General features: G+C 30.5%; 1 protein-coding gene across 3 annotated transcripts in view; it reads left to right on the forward strand.

Annotated features, from left to right (window-relative positions):
- Nucleotides 1-19,530, forward strand: part of LOC131435423 (kinesin light chain) — a 331,832-nt gene that overhangs the window by 309,477 nt on the left and 2,825 nt on the right. For all 3 annotated transcript variants that reach the window (XM_058603288.1, XM_058603291.1, XM_058603289.1), the window contains one exon: nt 3,664-3,867. In XM_058603288.1, coding sequence (XP_058459271.1) covers nt 3,664-3,867 — 204 coding nt within the window. The remainder of the gene's footprint in view (nt 1-3,663; nt 3,868-19,530) is intronic.

Genomic DNA, 19,530 nt, shown 5'->3' on the forward strand with positions numbered 1-19,530 from the left:
TTGTGCTTCGCCATTCAGATGCTCGTCATAGTACTGCTTCCACCTGTCGATCACCTCATGTTCGTTTCTGAGAAGGTTACCACTGGTATCTCTGCACATTTCGCCCTGTGGCGTGTAGCCTCTACGTGAGCGGTTCATCTTCTCATAGAACTTCCGTGTGTCATTTGCGCGGTACAGCTGTTCCATCGCTTCGCGCTCTTGGTCTTCCTGGTGGCGCTTTTTCCTCCGGCAAACAGTGTTCTGTCTGTTCCGTGCCTGTCTGTATCGTTCCTCGTTCGCCCTCGTGCGGTGTTGCTGCATCCTCGCCCTTGCTGCATTCTTCTCTTCGACCAACATCTGACATTCGCCGTCAAACCAGTCGTTTCCTCGATTCGATAACCTCGTACCTAGAACGGTTGTAGCAGTGCTACTCACGGCGGACCTTATGTTCCTCTTCAAGAGTCGCCGCACCAAGCTGCTCTTCCGTTAGTAGCACTAACTCCAGTTGTTGCGCGTATTCCCCTGCAGTACGAATGCTACGTAGCTGCTTGAGATTGAGTCCCGGCGTTCCTGTGCGACGAGTATTGTGCACCGTCGATAGTTTTGAGCGCATACAAACCGCGACAAGGTAGTGGTCAGAATCAATGTTGGCACTGCGGTAAGTGCGGATATTGATGACGTCGGAGAAGAATCGCCCGTCGATGAGAACGTGGTCGATTTGATTTTCCGTATGTTGATCAGGTGATCTCCAGGTGGCTTTGTGGATATCTTTGCGGGGGAAGAAGGTGCTTCGAACTACCATTCCTCGGGAGGCTGCAAAGCTTACGCATCGTTGACCGTTGTCGTTTGTTACCGCGTTTGTTAGCCCGATCACGGGCCTGTACATTGCCTCCCGGCCTACCTGAGCATTCATGTCGCCGATGACGAGTTTTACGTCCCCCCGTGGACAGCTGTCGTAAATTTGTTCCAGCTGCGCGTAGAATGCTTCCTTCTCGTCATCGGGTCTCGTCTCATGTGGGCAGTGCACGTTGATGATGCTGTAATTGAAGAAACGGCCCTTGATCTTCAATACGCACATTCTATCAATGATTGGCTGCCACCCAATCACGCGCTGGCGCATCTTGCCCAATACTACGAATCCCGTTCCTAGAACGTTGGTTGTGCCACAGCTCTGGTAGAAGGTAGCCGCTCGATGCCCACTCTTCCACACCTTCTTTCCCGTCCAACAAAGTTCCTGCAGTGCTACGACATCGAAGCCGCGGATTTGAAGCTCATCATGCAGCATTCGGTCGTATCCTGGGAAGCCAAGCGATTTGCAGTTCCATGTGCCAAGCTTCCAATCGTAGTCCTTCGTTCGTTGCGTAGGTCTTTGCCGATTATTCCGAGTCGTATTTCCTTCTTGATCGTTCGTAGTGACTTTGTGAAAGTGTAATAACGTGACAGTGAAATAGTGGAATTAAATGGTACAATATTCTGTGAAGTTTTCAAACCTATCGGAATAAAAGCAAGTTATGGGCCTTTATCTTTGCTTATCTCACACTGCGAAGAAGTAAGAGCTCGGCACACAGGCCAAAGATTTTTGCTTCGATTGACTAACTTAACAAAACATTTTTAAATGTTTCATTATAAGAAAATGCCAAAGAAGAAATATGGCTTTTGAAAATGTTAGAAGCTACGTGCTGTCTGGACTATTAAATTGTTTCCTTAGATTTTATAACCAAAAAACTTGAAACGCGTTTTTCTAAAAACCAGGTTTTGAAAGTCCGTGTTCATCGTCATTCAAAAACTACTGCACCATTTTTTTTAAATTTTGCATACACTTTTCTATGGTTAAATACCAGACCCCAACGTGTTCCTTTTCGATTTTTGTAACTTTGAAGAGGTTTTACAGCTACAAAATGACCTGTTTTTTCGCGAAAAATCGTAGTTTTGACTTTAAACAACCACCAAAAATTAAAAAAAATAATAAAAATCAAATAGAAACGTTGAGGTCTAGAAAAACATCTAATCTATCTATGCTGCTTTGATTTGTTGACTTCTGATTAATCTGTGCTGAGACACAATGGACACCGCAAATGATGTTTTAGAAGCGTTCTCAAAAATACCTCCTCACCGACTTATTTCGTAATATGTTTCCACGAAAAAATTACAAAATGTTGTTCGAATGATGCTTTGTATTATGCAAAACATTTCAATCAATCGAATTATCTTGTTTCGTTATAACAGAAATCAATTCAACCTCTGTTCGCTCGTAAATCGCGTAAAAAACTTTGCACTTGGTGCTTGGTCGCTCGTGGTTACTGTGGCATGCATGTTTTTTTTAAGTGAACGAAATTAGGTGGAAGCGACGACCTCTCGCAAGCAAACTTGTTTGTCTGGTGTACTCAAAGATAGTTGCTCATTAAAACTTTACGAATAGCGTACTTTACGTCGAATCAATCAATTTTTTTACGATGACAAGGTAACCTCGGCGGCGTACCGTTTCAAAGCTCTTTTATAGTACAACTGAAAGTGCTAACTGATGTAGCTACTTGTACATCGTTCAAACGATGTACACTGTAGGGTCGATGATAGGAATGACTCACAATATTATGCTGGCAGACCAGAAAAATACATACATACCATAAATACCATCACAGTATCGGTGTGAATGCTTCAACCACCGCTGTCGATCTAGCTTACACTGCCATCCCCAGGTCTTAGCTGCAAGCAATGGCCAAACAGTGTGAAGAAGAAGGAAAAGGCTTAAACTGTGCTAAACGATGGCTCACTCGTTGAACTAGTAACCACATGAAGAGATTCGTGTATGCACAGCCGGCGATGCAGAACGAACAATATTCTCTCGGTTCTTCGCCCACTAACGTCAAAGAGAATGAGCAACGAATAATACGTTATGTACCTTCCAAGTACAGAAGAGCGTTGATTCTATTATAATGTTTGAAACGTCACAGTCAGGCGCGTATACAGGGGGGTGTTTTAGGGGTTCAAACCCCCTCCGAAACTCAAAAAGTATGATATTATGTAAACTCTTTTTTTCAAATAAGTAAAAAATAAAATGAATAATTTTCAACAAACAACTCCACAATAAAAAAATTTCAAATAATTATATAAAAAGTTCCATTTGTATGGAAATTGATCAACATGTTCTGAAACACCCCCCGAAATTTTTTTCTGGGTACGCGCTTGGTCACAGTCGAACAATTCAAATTATAATTTTGATTCTAAGCATCATTTCATAATTTCAAAATCGTTCAAATCTATATCTATATCATCTGAAGTAGACAGATTCTTACAATCTACGGTTCGTTTGAAAGCAATTACAATAAAGTATCTAAATTTGGCCCGCATTTATTTTGCAAGCTCAATGGGCACAGATATGGTGAAAACGAAATTTTTGCATAAAAGGTGCAAATTTTGACTTGAACAATAATCATCGGATCCTAAAACAAAATCAATAGCGTGCATGTTTAATTTAAAGTTGAAAGGCAAAAATAGTAAAACTACATTTTGGGACAGTCGATAAACATTCCTCCATATGTCGACACCAATACCATATACCAATCAATTCAGCTCGACGAACTAGGCTTTTGCACATACGCAGACATTTACTTAGTTCGTTGAGTTGCAATTGAATTTTTAATTATCAGATTGCAATTGAATTTTAAATATCAATTAATTTTTCAGGTTGCTGAGGAAAGAGAAGAAAATAAATTGAAGAATCGAGAGAATACTCCATATGGCGAATACGGTGGATGGCATAAAGCTGCTAAAGTAGATTCACCTACTGTTACTACTACTCTTAAAAATTTGGGTGCACTTTATAGACGACAAGGCAAATATGAAGCTGCTGACACTTTAGAGGACTGTGCTTTACGTAGCAAAAAAGAAGTAAGTGATAGAAGCAAAACTGTCGAAACTTAATACTATTCTCAGTTCGGGCACCAATGTAGAGCAGAAAAGGATACTTCTATACCATCTCGTATTTTCAAACCCAACTAGGGTTCTCTTATACGAAAACCCTTAGTTAAAGTGGGATTTGTTGGCTTTATTCAATAGATAGACTTCAAGGATAAAATAAAAATAGGTGCGTTCGCATCGAGTTTTCGTGTCGCTATAACAACACTATTGAACAATTTTTAAACTATTTTTTCTGCGGTATTATTTCTTGGAACCAAAGCAAGGATATTGTATCCAGTTTCAAAATAATTCGATAATTAAAGCTTGAGTAGCCGGTAAAATAATATAACTACTCTTCTACTGAGATGACTAATGGTACCCTGTAGTATAATAGATTGATATGCGGTAACACGCATTTTCACATGATTGCTACCGCTTTCAGTGTGAGGGCAAGATGTTAAGCCGATCACGAAGATGGCCGTAGAGCCCACTGGTGTAAAATAATATGTTCATTCTGAAGATTTGAGCTGACATTAAAAAAAAACAAACTGAGCAAAATATTGTTTAACAAGCAAGAAGTATCAGCCATTTTGATTAACATGAGCCGAACAAACTGAAAATACCAGGAATAATAATAATAATAATAATAATAATAATAATAATAATAATAATAATAATAATAATAATAATAATAATGATAATAATAATAATAAAAATAATAATAATAATAATAATAATAATAATAATAATAATAATAATAATAATAATAATAATAATAATAATAATAATAATAATAATAATAATAATAATAATAATAATAATAATAATAATAATAATAATAATAATAATAATAATAATAATAATAATAATAATAATAATAATAATAATAATAATAATAATAATAATAATAATAATAATAATAATAATAATAATAATAATAATAATAATAATAATAATAATAATAATAATAATAATAATAATAATAATAATAATAATAATAATAATAATAATAATAATAATAATAATAATAATAATAATAATAATAATAATAATAATAATAATAATAATAATAATAATAATAATAATAATAATAATAATAATAATAATAATAATAATAATAATAATAATAATAATAATAATAATAATAATAATAATAATAATAATAATAATAATAATAATAATAATAATAATAATAATAATAATAATAATAATAATAATAATAATAATAATAATAATAATAATAATAATAATAATAATAATAATAATAATAATAATAATAATAATAATAATAATAATAATAATAATAATAATAATAATAATAATAATAATAATAATAATAATAATAATAATAATAATAATAATAATAATAATAATAATAATAATAATAATAATAATAATAATAATAATAATAATAATAATAATAATAATAATAATAATAATAATAATAATAATAATAATAATAATAATAATAATAATAATAATAATAATAATAATAATAATAATAATAATAATAATAATAATAATAATAATAATAATAATAATAATAATAATAATAATAATAATAATAATAATAATAATAATAATAATAATAATAATAATAATAATAATAATAATAATAATAATAATAATAATAATAATAATAATAATAATAATAATAATAATAATAATAATAATAATAATAATAATAATAATAATAATAATAATAATAATAATAATAATAATAATAATAATAATAATAATAATAATAATAATAATAATAATAATAATAATAATAATAATAATAATAATAATAATAATAATAATAATAATAATAATAATAATAATAATAATAATAATAATAATAATAATAATAATAATAATAATAATAATAATAATAATAATAATAATAATAATAATAATAATAATAATAATAATAATAATAATAATAATAATAATAATAATAATAATAATAATAATAATAATAATAATAATAATAATAATAATAATAATAATAATAATAATAATAATAATAATAATAATAATAATAATAATAATAATAATAATAATAATAATAATAATAATAATAATAATAATAATAATAGTAATAGTAATAGTAATAGTAATAGTAATAGTAATAGTAATAGTAATAGTAATAGTAATAGTAATAGTAATAGTAATAGTAATAGTAATAGTAATAGTAATAGTAATAGTAATAGTAATAGTAATAGTAATAGTAATAGTAATAGTAATAGTAATAGTAATAGTAATAGTAATAGTAATAGTAATAGTAATAGTAATAGTAATAGTAATAGTAATAGTAATAGTAATAGTAATAGTAATAGTAATAGTAATAGTAATAGTAATAGTAATAGTAATAGTAATAGTAATAGTAATAGTAATAGTAATAGTAATAGTAATAGTAATAGTAATAGTAATAGTAATAGTAATAGTAATAGTAATAGTAATAGTAATAGTAATAGTAATAGTAATAGTAATAGTAATAGTAATAGTAATAGTAATAGTAATAGTAATAGTAATAGTAATAGTAATAGTAATAGTAATAGTAATAGTAATAGTAATAGTAATAGTAATAGTAATAGTAATAGTAATAGTAATAGTAATAGTAATAGTAATAGTAATAGTAATAGTAATAGTAATAGTAATAGTAATAGTAATAGTAATAGTAATAGTAATAGTAATAGTAATAGTAATAGTAATAGTAATAGTAATAGTAATAGTAATAGTAATAGTAATAGTAATAGTAATAGTAATAGTAATAGTAATAGTAATAGTAATAGTAATAGTAATAGTAATAGTAATAGTAATAGTAATAGTAATAGTAATAGTAATAGTAATAGTAATAGTAATAGTAATAGTAATAGTAATAGTAATAGTAATAGTAATAGTAATAGTAATAGTAATAGTAATAGTAATAGTAATAGTAATAGTAATAGTAATAGTAATAGTAATAGTAATAGTAATAGTAATAGTAATAGTAATAGTAATAGTAATAGTAATAGTAATAGTAATAGTAATAGTAATAGTAATAGTAATAGTAATAGTAATAGTAATAGTAATAGTAATAGTAATAGTAATAGTAATAGTAATAGTAATAGTAATAGTAATAGTAATAGTAATAGTAATAGTAATAGTAATAGTAATAGTAATAGTAATAGTAATAGTATAGTAATAGTAATAGTAATAGTAATAGTAATAGTAATAGTAATAGTAATAGTAATAGTAATAGTAATAGTAATAGTAATAGTAATAGTAATAGTAATAGTAATAGTAATAGTAATAGTAATAGTAATAGTAATAGTAATAGTAATAGTAATAGTAATAGTAATAGTAATAGTAATAGTAATAGTAATAGTAATAGTAATAGTAATAGTAATAGTAATAGTAATAGTAATAGTAATAGTAATAGTAATAGTAATAGTAATAGTAATAGTAATAGTAATAGTAATAGTAATAGTAATAGTAATAGTAATAGTAATAGTAATAGTAATAGTAATAGTAATAGTAATAGTAATAGTAATAGTAATAGTAATAGTAATAGTAATAGTAATAGTAATAGTAATAGTAATAGTAATAGTAATAGTAATAGTAATAGTAATAGTAATAGTAATAGTAATAGTAATAGTAATAGTAATAGTAATAGTAATAGTAATAGTAATAGTAATAGTAATAGTAATAGTAATAGTAATAGTAATAGTAATAGTAATAGTAATAGTAATAGTAATAGTAATAGTAATAGTAATAGTAATAGTAATAGTAATAGTAATAGTAATAGTAATAGTAATAGTAATAGTAATAGTAATAGTAATAGTAATAGTAATAGTAATAGTAATAGTAATAGTAATAGTAATAGTAATAGTAATAGTAATAGTAATAGTAATAGTAATAGTAATAGTAATAGTAATAGTAATAGTAATAGTAATAGTAATAGTAATAGTAATAGTAATAGTAATAGTAATAGTAATAGTAATAGTAATAGTAATAGTAATAGTAATAGTAATAGTAATAGTAATAGTAATAGTAATAGTAATAGTAATAGTAATAGTAATAGTAATAGTAATAGTAATAGTAATAGTAATAGTAATAGTAATAGTAATAGTAATAGTAATAGTAATAGTAATAGTAATAGTAATAGTAATAGTAATAGTAATAGTAATAGTAATAGTAATAGTAATAGTAATAGTAATAGTAATAGTAATAGTAATAGTAATAGTAATAGTAATAGTAATAGTAATAGTAATAGTAATAGTAATAGTAATAGTAATAGTAATAGTAATAGTAATAGTAATAGTAATAGTAATAGTAATAGTAATAGTAATAGTAATAGTAATAGTAATAGTAATAGTAATAGTAATAGTAATAGTAATAGTAATAGTAATAGTAATAGTAATAGTAATAGTAATAGTAATAGTAATAGTAATAGTAATAGTAATAGTAATAGTAATAGTAATAGTAATAGTAATAGTAATAGTAATAGTAATAGTAATAGTAATAGTAATAGTAATAGTAATAGTAATAGTAATAGTAATAGTAATAGTAATAGTAATAGTAATAGTAATAGTAATAGTAATAGTAATAGTAATAGTAATAGTAATAGTAATAGTAATAGTAATAGTAATAGTAATAGTAATAGTAATAGTAATAGTAATAGTAATAGTAATAGTAATAGTAATAGTAATAGTAATAGTAATAGTAATAGTAATAGTAATAGTAATAGTAATAGTAATAGTAATAGTAATAGTAATAGTAATAGTAATAGTAATAGTAATAGTAATAGTAATAGTAATAGTAATAGTAATAGTAATAGTAATAGTAATAGTAATAGTAATAGTAATAGTAATAGTAATAGTAATAGTAATAGTAATAGTAATAGTAATAGTAATAGTAATAGTAATAGTAATAGTAATAGTAATAGTAATAGTAATAGTAATAGTAATAGTAATAGTAATAGTAATAGTAATAGTAATAGTAATAGTAATAGTAATAGTAATAGTAATAGTAATAGTAATAGTAATAGTAATAGTAATAGTAATAGTAATAGTAATAGTAATAGTAATAGTAATAGTAATAGTAATAGTAATAGTAATAGTAATAGTAATAGTAATAGTAATAGTAATAGTAATAGTAATAGTAATAGTAATAGTAATAGTAATAGTAATAGTAATAGTAATAGTAATAGTAATAGTAATAGTAATAGTAATAGTAATAGTAATAGTAATAGTAATAGTAATAGTAATAGTAATAGTAATAGTAATAGTAATAGTAATAGTAATAGTAATAGTAATAGTAATAGTAATAGTAATAGTAATAGTAATAGTAATAGTAATAGTAATAGTAATAGTAATAGTAATAGTAATAGTAATAGTAATAGTAATAGTAATAGTAATAGTAATAGTAATAGTAATAGTAATAGTAATAGTAATAGTAATAGTAATAGTAATAGTAATAGTAATAGTAATAGTAATAGTAATAGTAATAGTAATAGTAATAGTAATAGTAATAGTAATAGTAATAGTAATAGTAATAGTAATAGTAATAGTAATAGTAATAGTAATAGTAATAGTAATAGTAATAGTAATAGTAATAGTAATAGTAATAGTAATAGTAATAGTAATAGTAATAGTAATAGTAATAGTAATAGTAATAGTAATAGTAATAGTAATAGTAATAGTAATAGTAATAGTAATAGTAATAGTAATAGTAATAGTAATAGTAATAGTAATAGTAATAGTAATAGTAATAGTAATAGTAATAGTAATAGTAATAGTAATAGTAATAGTAATAGTAATAGTAATAGTAATAGTAATAGTAATAGTAATAGTAATAGTAATAGTAATAGTAATAGTAATAGTAATAGTAATAGTAATAGTAATAGTAATAGTAATAGTAATAGTAATAGTAATAGTAATAGTAATAGTAATAGTAATAGTAATAGTAATAGTAATAGTAATAGTAATAGTAATAGTAATAGTAATAGTAATAGTAATAGTAATAGTAATAGTAATAGTAATAGTAATAGTAATAGTAATAGTAATAGTAATAGTAATAGTAATAGTAATAGTAATAGTAATAGTAATAGTAATAGTAATAGTAATAGTAATAGTAATAGTAATAGTAATAGTAATAGTAATAGTAATAGTAATAGTAATAGTAATAGTAATAGTAATAGTAATAGTAATAGTAATAGTAATAGTAATAGTAATAGTAATAGTAATAGTAATAGTAATAGTAATAGTAATAGTAATAGTAATAGTAATAGTAATAGTAATAGTAATAGTAATAGTAATAGTAATAGTAATAGTAATAGTAATAGTAATAGTAATAGTAATAGTAATAGTAATAGTAATAGTAATAGTAATAGTAATAGTAATAGTAATAGTAATAGTAATAGTAATAGTAATAGTAATAGTAATAGTAATAGTAATAGTAATAGTAATAGTAATAGTAATAGTAATAGTAATAGTAATAGTAATAGTAATAGTAATAGTAATAGTAATAGTAATAGTAATAGTAATAGTAATAGTAATAGTAATAGTAATAGTAATAGTAATAGTAATAGTAATAGTAATAGTAATAGTAATAGTAATAGTAATAGTAATAGTAATAGTAATAGTAATAGTAATAGTAATAGTAATAGTAATAGTAATAGTAATAGTAATAGTAATAGTAATAGTAATAGTAATAGTAATAGTAATAGTAATAGTAATAGTAATAGTAATAGTAATAGTAATAGTAATAGTAATAGTAATAGTAATAGTAATAGTAATAGTAATAGTAATAGTAATAGTAATAGTAATAGTAATAGTAATAGTAATAGTAATAGTAATAGTAATAGTAATAGTAATAGTAATAGTAATAGTAATAGTAATAGTAATAGTAATAGTAATAGTAATAGTAATAGTAATAGTAATAGTAATAGTAATAGTAATAGTAATAGTAATAGTAATAGTAATAGTAATAGTAATAGTAATAGTAATAGTAATAGTAATAGTAATAGTAATAGTAATAGTAATAGTAATAGTAATAGTAATAGTAATAGTAATAGTAATAGTAATAGTAATAGTAATAGTAATAGTAATAGTAATAGTAATAGTAATAGTAATAGTAATAGTAATAGTAATAGTAATAGTAATAGTAATAGTAATAGTAATAGTAATAGTAATAGTAATAGTAATAGTAATAGTAATAGTAATAGTAATAGTAATAGTAATAGTAATAGTAATAGTAATAGTAATAGTAATAGTAATAGTAATAGTAATAGTAATAGTAATAGTAATAGTAATAGTAATAGTAATAGTAATAGTAATAGTAATAGTAATAGTAATAGTAATAGTAATAGTAATAGTAATAGTAATAGTAATAGTAATAGTAATAGTAATAGTAATAGTAATAGTAATAGTAATAGTAATAGTAATAGTAATAGTAATAGTAATAGTAATAGTAATAGTAATAGTAATAGTAATAGTAATAGTAATAGTAATAGTAATAGTAATAGTAATAATAATAATAATAATAATAATAATAATAATAATAATAATAATAATAATAATAATAATAATAATAATAATAATAATTTTTTTTGTTTTATTATTGACACTTTACACGGTGTTTGCCGTGCATTCGTGTCAGAGAAGAGTGTTTTTGTGTATGTAGTGTTGTGTGTGAGTGTGTTATTGTGTGTTCATGCTACAGCGCAAGTTTTCATCACTTTTACTTTCATTTTCTTCGTTTCGTATCTACCTATTTTCCTCTACTTCTCTTCTACCTCTTCCGTTATTGTCTTTCTGCTTTACATGTTTTGATTTTCATCTTGAATTTACTTTTGCCATTTCCCCATCATCTTCGTTTATATTTCCATATACATTTTGACTTTCTTCTTCTTCCTTTAATTTTTCTTCTTCATCTTGAGTTAATTTTAATCTTCTCCGCTTCGTCTCGTTTATATTTCCGTATGCATTTTCACTTTCTTCTTCTTCTTTTCAACTTGATTATCATCTTCAATTTACTAATATCATCTCCCCTTCATTTCGTTTTCATTTCCGTATACATTTTGACTTTCTTCTTCTTCTTCTCAACTTAATCATCATCTAGACTTCATCTCTGTATTTCTGATTTAATTTTTCCTCCTTAGCCTCTTTAATCGAAACTGTTCCAGCCAGGCCCGTACCCAGGATTTCGTTTCGGGAGGGGCCCAAAGATAAAAAATAATGTTAATGAAGATTGCTTATGTACCTAATTCTCGGTGCGCTTTTTACGGGTGTTTTTAACAGACACTTTAAACTTTTCCACTGAAACTGTTATTGTGTTACATTTCTTTACGTTCACTGTCTTGTTATTACTGCAACACATGTCTTAGACCTTCTAAATAATTATATATCTGTTTTTGATTTCGGGAGGGGCCCGGGCCCCTCGGGCCCCCCTCTGGGTACGTGACTGGTTCCAGCCACTTTTGATCTACAATTTGTTGTTCAATTTTGTTTCACGTAGGAAGTTTAGCAACTGGATTGCTTGTTCATCGGTGTTTCCCAGAGCTTCATGTAGACTGCACTAGTTTTTATTTATTCTGTCACAGTTTATATTATTGACTTTCTCTCTTTCAATCATTTTGACTGCTTTTGGGCAATTTAGGTCTAAACTAAGTTTTGGGCCTTCTAGTGTTGAGCACGCATCCAGGAAACAAGAACTATATGTATTTCGTGAAGAAATACTAGGTGTGATTCGATGAAATGGTCCACGTGAACCGTTCTCTTCCAGAAACACACATCTCACACTCTTAATTAGAAGGTGACATCTGTGTCCAAGTTGGAGAAATCTAAGTACATTTAAACCTTTCCCGATTTGAGAGTGTATTTACACCTGATCAATCAGTGTATTTACACCTGATCCAATCAAAGTTCCTAAACGGTTCATAAGATATCAATTTACTCCTATTCCTGATAACAATAGTCCTCTTTTTAGAATTAAATTCACCAAGTTCAGGACGAATATGATATATTAATATTCATCCCAACTGGATCAAAATAATTCAAATTGGTGACCAATTCCAGGCATAAGAATGCTCGAACCACCTAATGACCTATTGTCAATTTCAAGCATTATTAGTCCTGTCCACTCCGTGATCGATCCAGACAACATAATAATTTTCATCTTTTGCATTTATAAGCGAACGATCGATCTCGGTATGGTCCGACTTTGTCAATACGCGAAGTGTAAATTGACTCCTACCCCCATCCACCAAGCGGGGGTACGCGCCCTGTAGCTCATCATCCAAAGCCCAGGATATTATTATTATTATTACTATTATTATTATTATTATTATTATTAATAATGATACTGATAATGATATTTATATATTTCATAATTATAATTATAATTATAATGATAAAGATAATGATAATGATAATGATAATGATAATGATAATAATAATGATAATGATAATGAAAATATTAGTAATAATAATAATAAGTATAATAATAATAATAAAAATTCATTCCTTACGCGACCATTGTACCGTTCGGATGCTAAATCGTGTTAGAGCAATTGATATATTCGTGCTAATCCGCTTCAAGGTCAATCAGAAATTAATCTTTTGTTACTTTGAGCTAGTGTACCAGGCCAACACAAAACAGTAGATACAATACCGTTAGACAGTTTCCAGTGCTAGTGTGTTGAAAGTTCAAAGACTGTATTGACTATTGAGTGATCGAACGTGTGAAGTGGTGCCGTGACCCGGTGCTGTGTGCTTTTTTCCTCTTAGAGGTTTTTTTGCACACCGGAACAGTGCGGTAAAACTTCATTTCAATCGAATATAATTAGATGAAAATGAAATGTTTGGTCGTTGACTGTCAGCATACCCATTCTCAATCATTTTACTTTTGTTGCCGAAGCTCAAAATTCTCTCCAACCATAATGATAAATAGAGGATGGCGGTTCTCATTTGAGTTTTCAATTATCACCAGCAAGTTAAAACCGATAAATTTGACTGATTGAAATGCATTGAGATGTGTTTCGAAATATTAAAAATAAAAACTGAAAGAGGGAACCATTAACTCACGTTTATTTTGTAATTGATATTTCAGTTATATTAACTGGCTTACCTTTCATCCACTATCTTGATCCAATTCGAATGTTTACATGAACCTCACTTGAAGGTCACTCTCTCGTTGAATTGTAAGAGATATTTTGTTACTTCAAGAGATAAACTGACGGTGGTTAAACTGAGCATCGGTAGAAAGAGAAACGAATGATGAACGGGATGATACCCCTTCACTGCGACAGCGAAGATAGTGTGTTAGAATATGAAGTTTATTGTAGCAGAGTGATCGTCAGTGTTTCAATTTCAGTGTTTCGATTTCAATTGAATTGAATGAAGTTTTACAGCATTGAACATTTACAATTCAATCAACGCGTGGCTCCCGCGGCCGAGCTTTGCTACGGAGCACACCGATTAGCAAAGGCCAGGCATTGGTGTCTATTCATTGTTCAAGATAAGTAATATTCTCTTTTCCTATTTCATCTGTCGTTTAAATTACCTAGTAGTACCCCAGACCTCTTACCCGCGCGGATACAATTACGTGCCATGATAAACCCTGAGAAACATTCCTGATTCAGCAGATAATGAAATGGATACAACTGCTAATAACATCAACCCCCGCGTTAAAAATTATCCCGACGGACTAGAACTCTCAGTAATAATTCCGGCCCAAATTAAATGGAAAAAATTGAACATTCTTCAATTATCGAGAGACTTGCCCAAGCGATACTCTACCGTTATGAGTGTTAACAAGGGGCGCCCGACAAGCTAAGGGTCTCGTTAAGCAGTACAAAACAGCCTAACGAGATTGCTCAATGCGAACTCTTTACACGGGAATATCTCGTGAAGTCGAGATTGACGGCGTTCTAACCAATGCCAGTTTGACTTGCGAAGACGTTCTTATGTACGGGATGGGTTGTTTTAAAAAAACCCTTACTTAAGAACGTGAAGATACTGGATTGCAAGCGATTGCATTCAGTATCAATCGCGGGGGATGGTACCAAATCATACCCCCAATCAATCGGCTGCCCGGCCATCTATGGAAGTTTGCCATTAATGTCAACTTCCCTCTTTGAGCAGCCTAGATAGCCGTGTAGTGTTGATAGCGGTCTCTCAACTGGCTAAGAATAACGCTACGGTCCACCTGTATTAATTTATTCGTTTATTTATTTATATTTTTTAATCAACAGACAAACTAAAGTCCTAATGATTATTTCTAAGAATATTCAAAAAATTCGCTTTTATTCTGCTACGAGGAAAATGGAAATCAAATCCCATAGATTGAAGGCTCGCTGCAATCCAATAACGCCTCCGTTGATTCCGTAGTTAGTATGACGTAGAGGCATTTTGAGGAGGTTGTTGTTGCGAAGAGCTCTAGAACAAAGATTGATGTTGATTTGACGAAGTAGTGCAGGGCAATCAATATTGTTCGTCAAAATATCGGCAACTAACATTGCACGGAACAGATCTCGGCGTACTTGCACAGTATCGAGTCCAATAAGCATCCCACGACTTTCATAACTAGGCAGCTGGTGAGGGTTATTCCAAGGCAAACGACGAAGAGCGAAACGAACGAATCTGCGCTGTATTGATTCAATTATTATTATTATTATTATTAATATCATTTATTTTACCCCGGCTTTAACTGTAATGATTCAAGTCTTAAAGCTCCATTATGAAAGTGGAGATTCCATACTGACCAACATTATTCGAGTGTTGACCGTACAAGCGAGCAGTAGAGAAATTTCAAACAGTATATATCTGTGAAGTGCTTAGCGGTTCTCATGACAAATCCTAGACAACGAGGAGCCTTTGCTACGTAGTACGAAAGGTATGAGTTAACCAAACAGGTAAGCCGTGTGGCATCCGGAGGAATTATTTTCTATTAAGAACTGTTCCTCTGGTTTCCTGTTCCATGTCGTAAAAGGCTACAAAAATAGGAACTCTTAAGTCAAGGTGTATTTCCGTGCCGATGATTGAGGCTGGCTGTAGGAGGTTGAACAATGCAGTCGTGAACGGAATATCTTGAGGTTTTCCCTTACTGTGTTAAGCGAAGCTCTGGCAAGTGGACGATTTCAGCCTTCACAACTCGTGGGATTTATATGGTTACAACATTAAAAAAAATTCTTACAAAGTTCGCTATAGGCGATTTAAAGCCAATATATTTGGTTTTTGTAGTTGTGCGATAAGTGCAATCAATTACTTTAATTGGAAATGGTTAGAGTATCACAAATCAATCTCCAGCATAAACGTACAGCAGCTATGAATCTATCCAGACTTCTGCAAGAAGGTAAAGCTTCTGTAGCTTCGGTTCAAGAGCCATATTTCCAAATGGGAAACTTCTACGTTAGAAAATTGTTAAACCCAGACTTTGTTGCCTTCAACAAGAACGGTATGACTAATCTACGTGAAATGCCTTGAGCATGCATACTTGCAAATAGTGCTTTTGATGTTTCTCTCATATCGGAGATCACAACCTGGGATATTTGTGCTGTCACAGTTGGTATGACTATTGATGGCATAGACAGGAAATATGTTTATTGTTCGGCATATTAACCGCATAACCAACCTTCGCTGATAACTTTAAAAGGTTGTATCATGCTGCTGCAAAAGTGATTTACCGCTTATAATCGGCAGTGACATCATCGCTCACCATATCATTTGGGGCAGCACAAATATAAACTCGAGAGGCTCTGATATGATGGAATTTGTGAGTAGTACAAACCTGCACATAGTCAATGGAGGAAACCGTCCAACTTTTGTGAGATCTGGAAGGGAGGAGGCTGATCATAAGTACATCTTCATTCAGATAATTCAAAAGTTAAATTTGATATTACCACATATCGTAATCCCAAATCTGCAAACTGGGACCTCTGTGAAGAGGGCTTGGAGATTTTACGGGTACTAACCAACAATTGAAAACCCAACTATTGATCCCAAATCTGCAAACTGGGACCTCTGTGAAGTGGGCTTGGAGATTTTACGGGTACTAACCAACAATTGAAAACCCAAATGGTTTGGAAAATGTTGTCGACGAGACAAACTCACTCATAGTTGCAGCATATGATGAGGCTTGTCCACTTCGGATTGTGCGAGCTGCTAGAGGAACTCCTTGGTGGAATGCTGAACTTGCTAGACTAGGGAAACTATGCAGAAGAGCTTGAAACCACCCACGCAGAGATGGGTCGGGAGCATTCGTGTCGGCTGGAAGGGCTGGCAAAAATGCTCTTCGATCGTCTGAGCGAAGTGGTTGGAAAAACCTTTGCACAAATGTCACAAATACGAACACGAATGTGCGAATGAAACACGTTGTGGTGAAATTCGGTGACACGGGATTTCGTACCCCAAGCCGTACTTTTTCTCTTGACACGAGAAGGGGAAGGAGGACGGTGATTTGATAGCTGCCAAAGAACGGTGTTGAACGTAGGCGGCCATACCATAGTTCATACCAGATTTAACGGCTCATCACTGACTGACTGACTCGGACGAATTCTGGTTGCTCCTACCAGTAATCTACGCTTGTCTCAAAGGTTAAGCCATGCATGTCTAGGTACAAACAGATTTAATGTAAAACCGCATAAGGCTCAGTATAACATCATACCAGATTTAATGGCTCATCACTGACTGACTGACCTGGACGAACTCTGGTTGATCCAACCAGTAATATACGCTTGTCTCAAAGGTTAAGCCATGTATCAGGAATCAGGAATCAGAACAAATTGGCTCAAATGGCACGTTCCCCTTGATATTTGGAGATTTGTGCCTTGCCATCAATTTGTTTTTAGCATCATTTTCCCGATATATAAGAGGGAAGGATTGAAAGGAAATGGTAAGGGTTGGACTAGGAGGATGGGAAAAATTGACGACACAAAAACACATAAAAGCAGAAGTAAATTCTGCACCCCTAAGGGATGCCGGACAATCTGCTGAGGATCACATTTAGTGGAAGCAGAAGTAAATTCTGAACCTCTACGAGGTCCCGAACAGTCCGCTGTTAATAAAACCTCCAACCCCCGAGAGGATTTGAAGATCTTACAAAAGCGACACCATTCTGCACTCCCGGAAGAATGCAGAACGATTCGCAGTATGTACGAGCAGTATGTACGAGCAGAAGTAAATTCGGCACCCCCTAAAAGATGCCAAACAATCTGCTAAACCCTATTTAAGGTAAATACAGAAGGGATTCATTCACTCCAGGAAGAACGATGAACCCTTCTGACTATAGCTCCTTACCACATTGGGTAAGAAACGAGAGAATATCCTTCAATTTTAGCTCCGCATACACAGACTCAACCATGTATGGAGAACCAAAAACCCGGATACGTAGCTGCGTCAATGCGGGACAGTTACATATCAGATGATATGAAGTACCATAATCGCATTCACACAAATCACACGAATAATACTCAGCACGTTGAATAGTAGCCATGTGATAATTGAGTTTGCAATGTCCAGTCAGAGCTCTGACCAGAATACTGCAATGATGCTTGGAGAAATGCAGTAGACACTTTGACATTTTCAGATTTAAATCTGGTAGAAATGCTTTTGTCTGAGCGCAAGTTTGCAAGCTGCCCCAGTAGCTGGCATGTTTGGATACAGCCCAAGAACGAATCTTGTGCTTTATCCAACTAGTTGAAAGTGGTAAAGCTGGTTCAGGACCAACGAAATCATTCGTTGCACCAGCTCTAGCCAACTCATCAGCCCATTCATTTCCAGTAATACCAGAATGGCCGGGTACCCATAAGAAGTAAACAGCATTTGAAATGCTGAGGTCTTCAATTTGAGTTCGACATGCGATCACTAGATTCGACCGTGAGTCATTCGAACTGAGTGCTTTTAAGGCTGCCTGACTGTCGGAACAAAAATAAATTCGCTTACCACAGATCCTCTGCTGAAGTGCCGATTGTACTCCACACAGAATCGCGTAGATTTCTGCTTGAAACACAGTACAGTATCTACCAAGTGAATGAGACTGCTCCAGCCTCATTTCACGACAGTAGACACCAGCACCAGCACGACCATTCAACAGAGAACCGTCCGTATAACAAACTATGTGTTCATCAAGTTGTCGTTCCAGACAACCAGACAACCATTCCTCACGAAAAGGATAGCTCACATTGAATGTTTTGAAAGGAAAACTGCATGTGAGAGTTAGGTCACTAGGAGCGAGTAAATACTCATCCCACGTAACCATTTGAGACCACAAGCGAGTGTGGCTGGTAGCATAATCTAATGGGTTACTGTTCCAAAGCCCTGTAACCTTAAGACGATATGCACAAGATAATGCTTCTTGTTTTAGGAACACATGTAGTGGTTTAATGCACAGTAGCGCCTCTAGAGCAGCAGTAGGAGTTGTCGTGAATGCTCCTGTCATCGCCATTAGGACCATCCTTTGGAGATGATTTAGCTTGGACTGAACTGTCGCGACTTCTCCTTTCTGCCACCATACAAGACATCCATATGCTAAAATTGGTCTAACAATAGTTGTGTAGATCCAATGAATATATCTGGGTTTGAGTCCCCATGATTTTCCAAAAGCTCGTCTACATTGGCCGAAAGCCATGCAAGCTCTTTTAATTCTGAAGTCAATGTGAGCAGACCAATTCAGTTTTGAGTCAAGAAT

This window comes from Malaya genurostris, chromosome 3 (genome assembly GCF_030247185.1).
Source record: "Malaya genurostris strain Urasoe2022 chromosome 3, Malgen_1.1, whole genome shotgun sequence".
Taxonomy (NCBI): domain Eukaryota; kingdom Metazoa; phylum Arthropoda; class Insecta; order Diptera; family Culicidae; genus Malaya; species Malaya genurostris.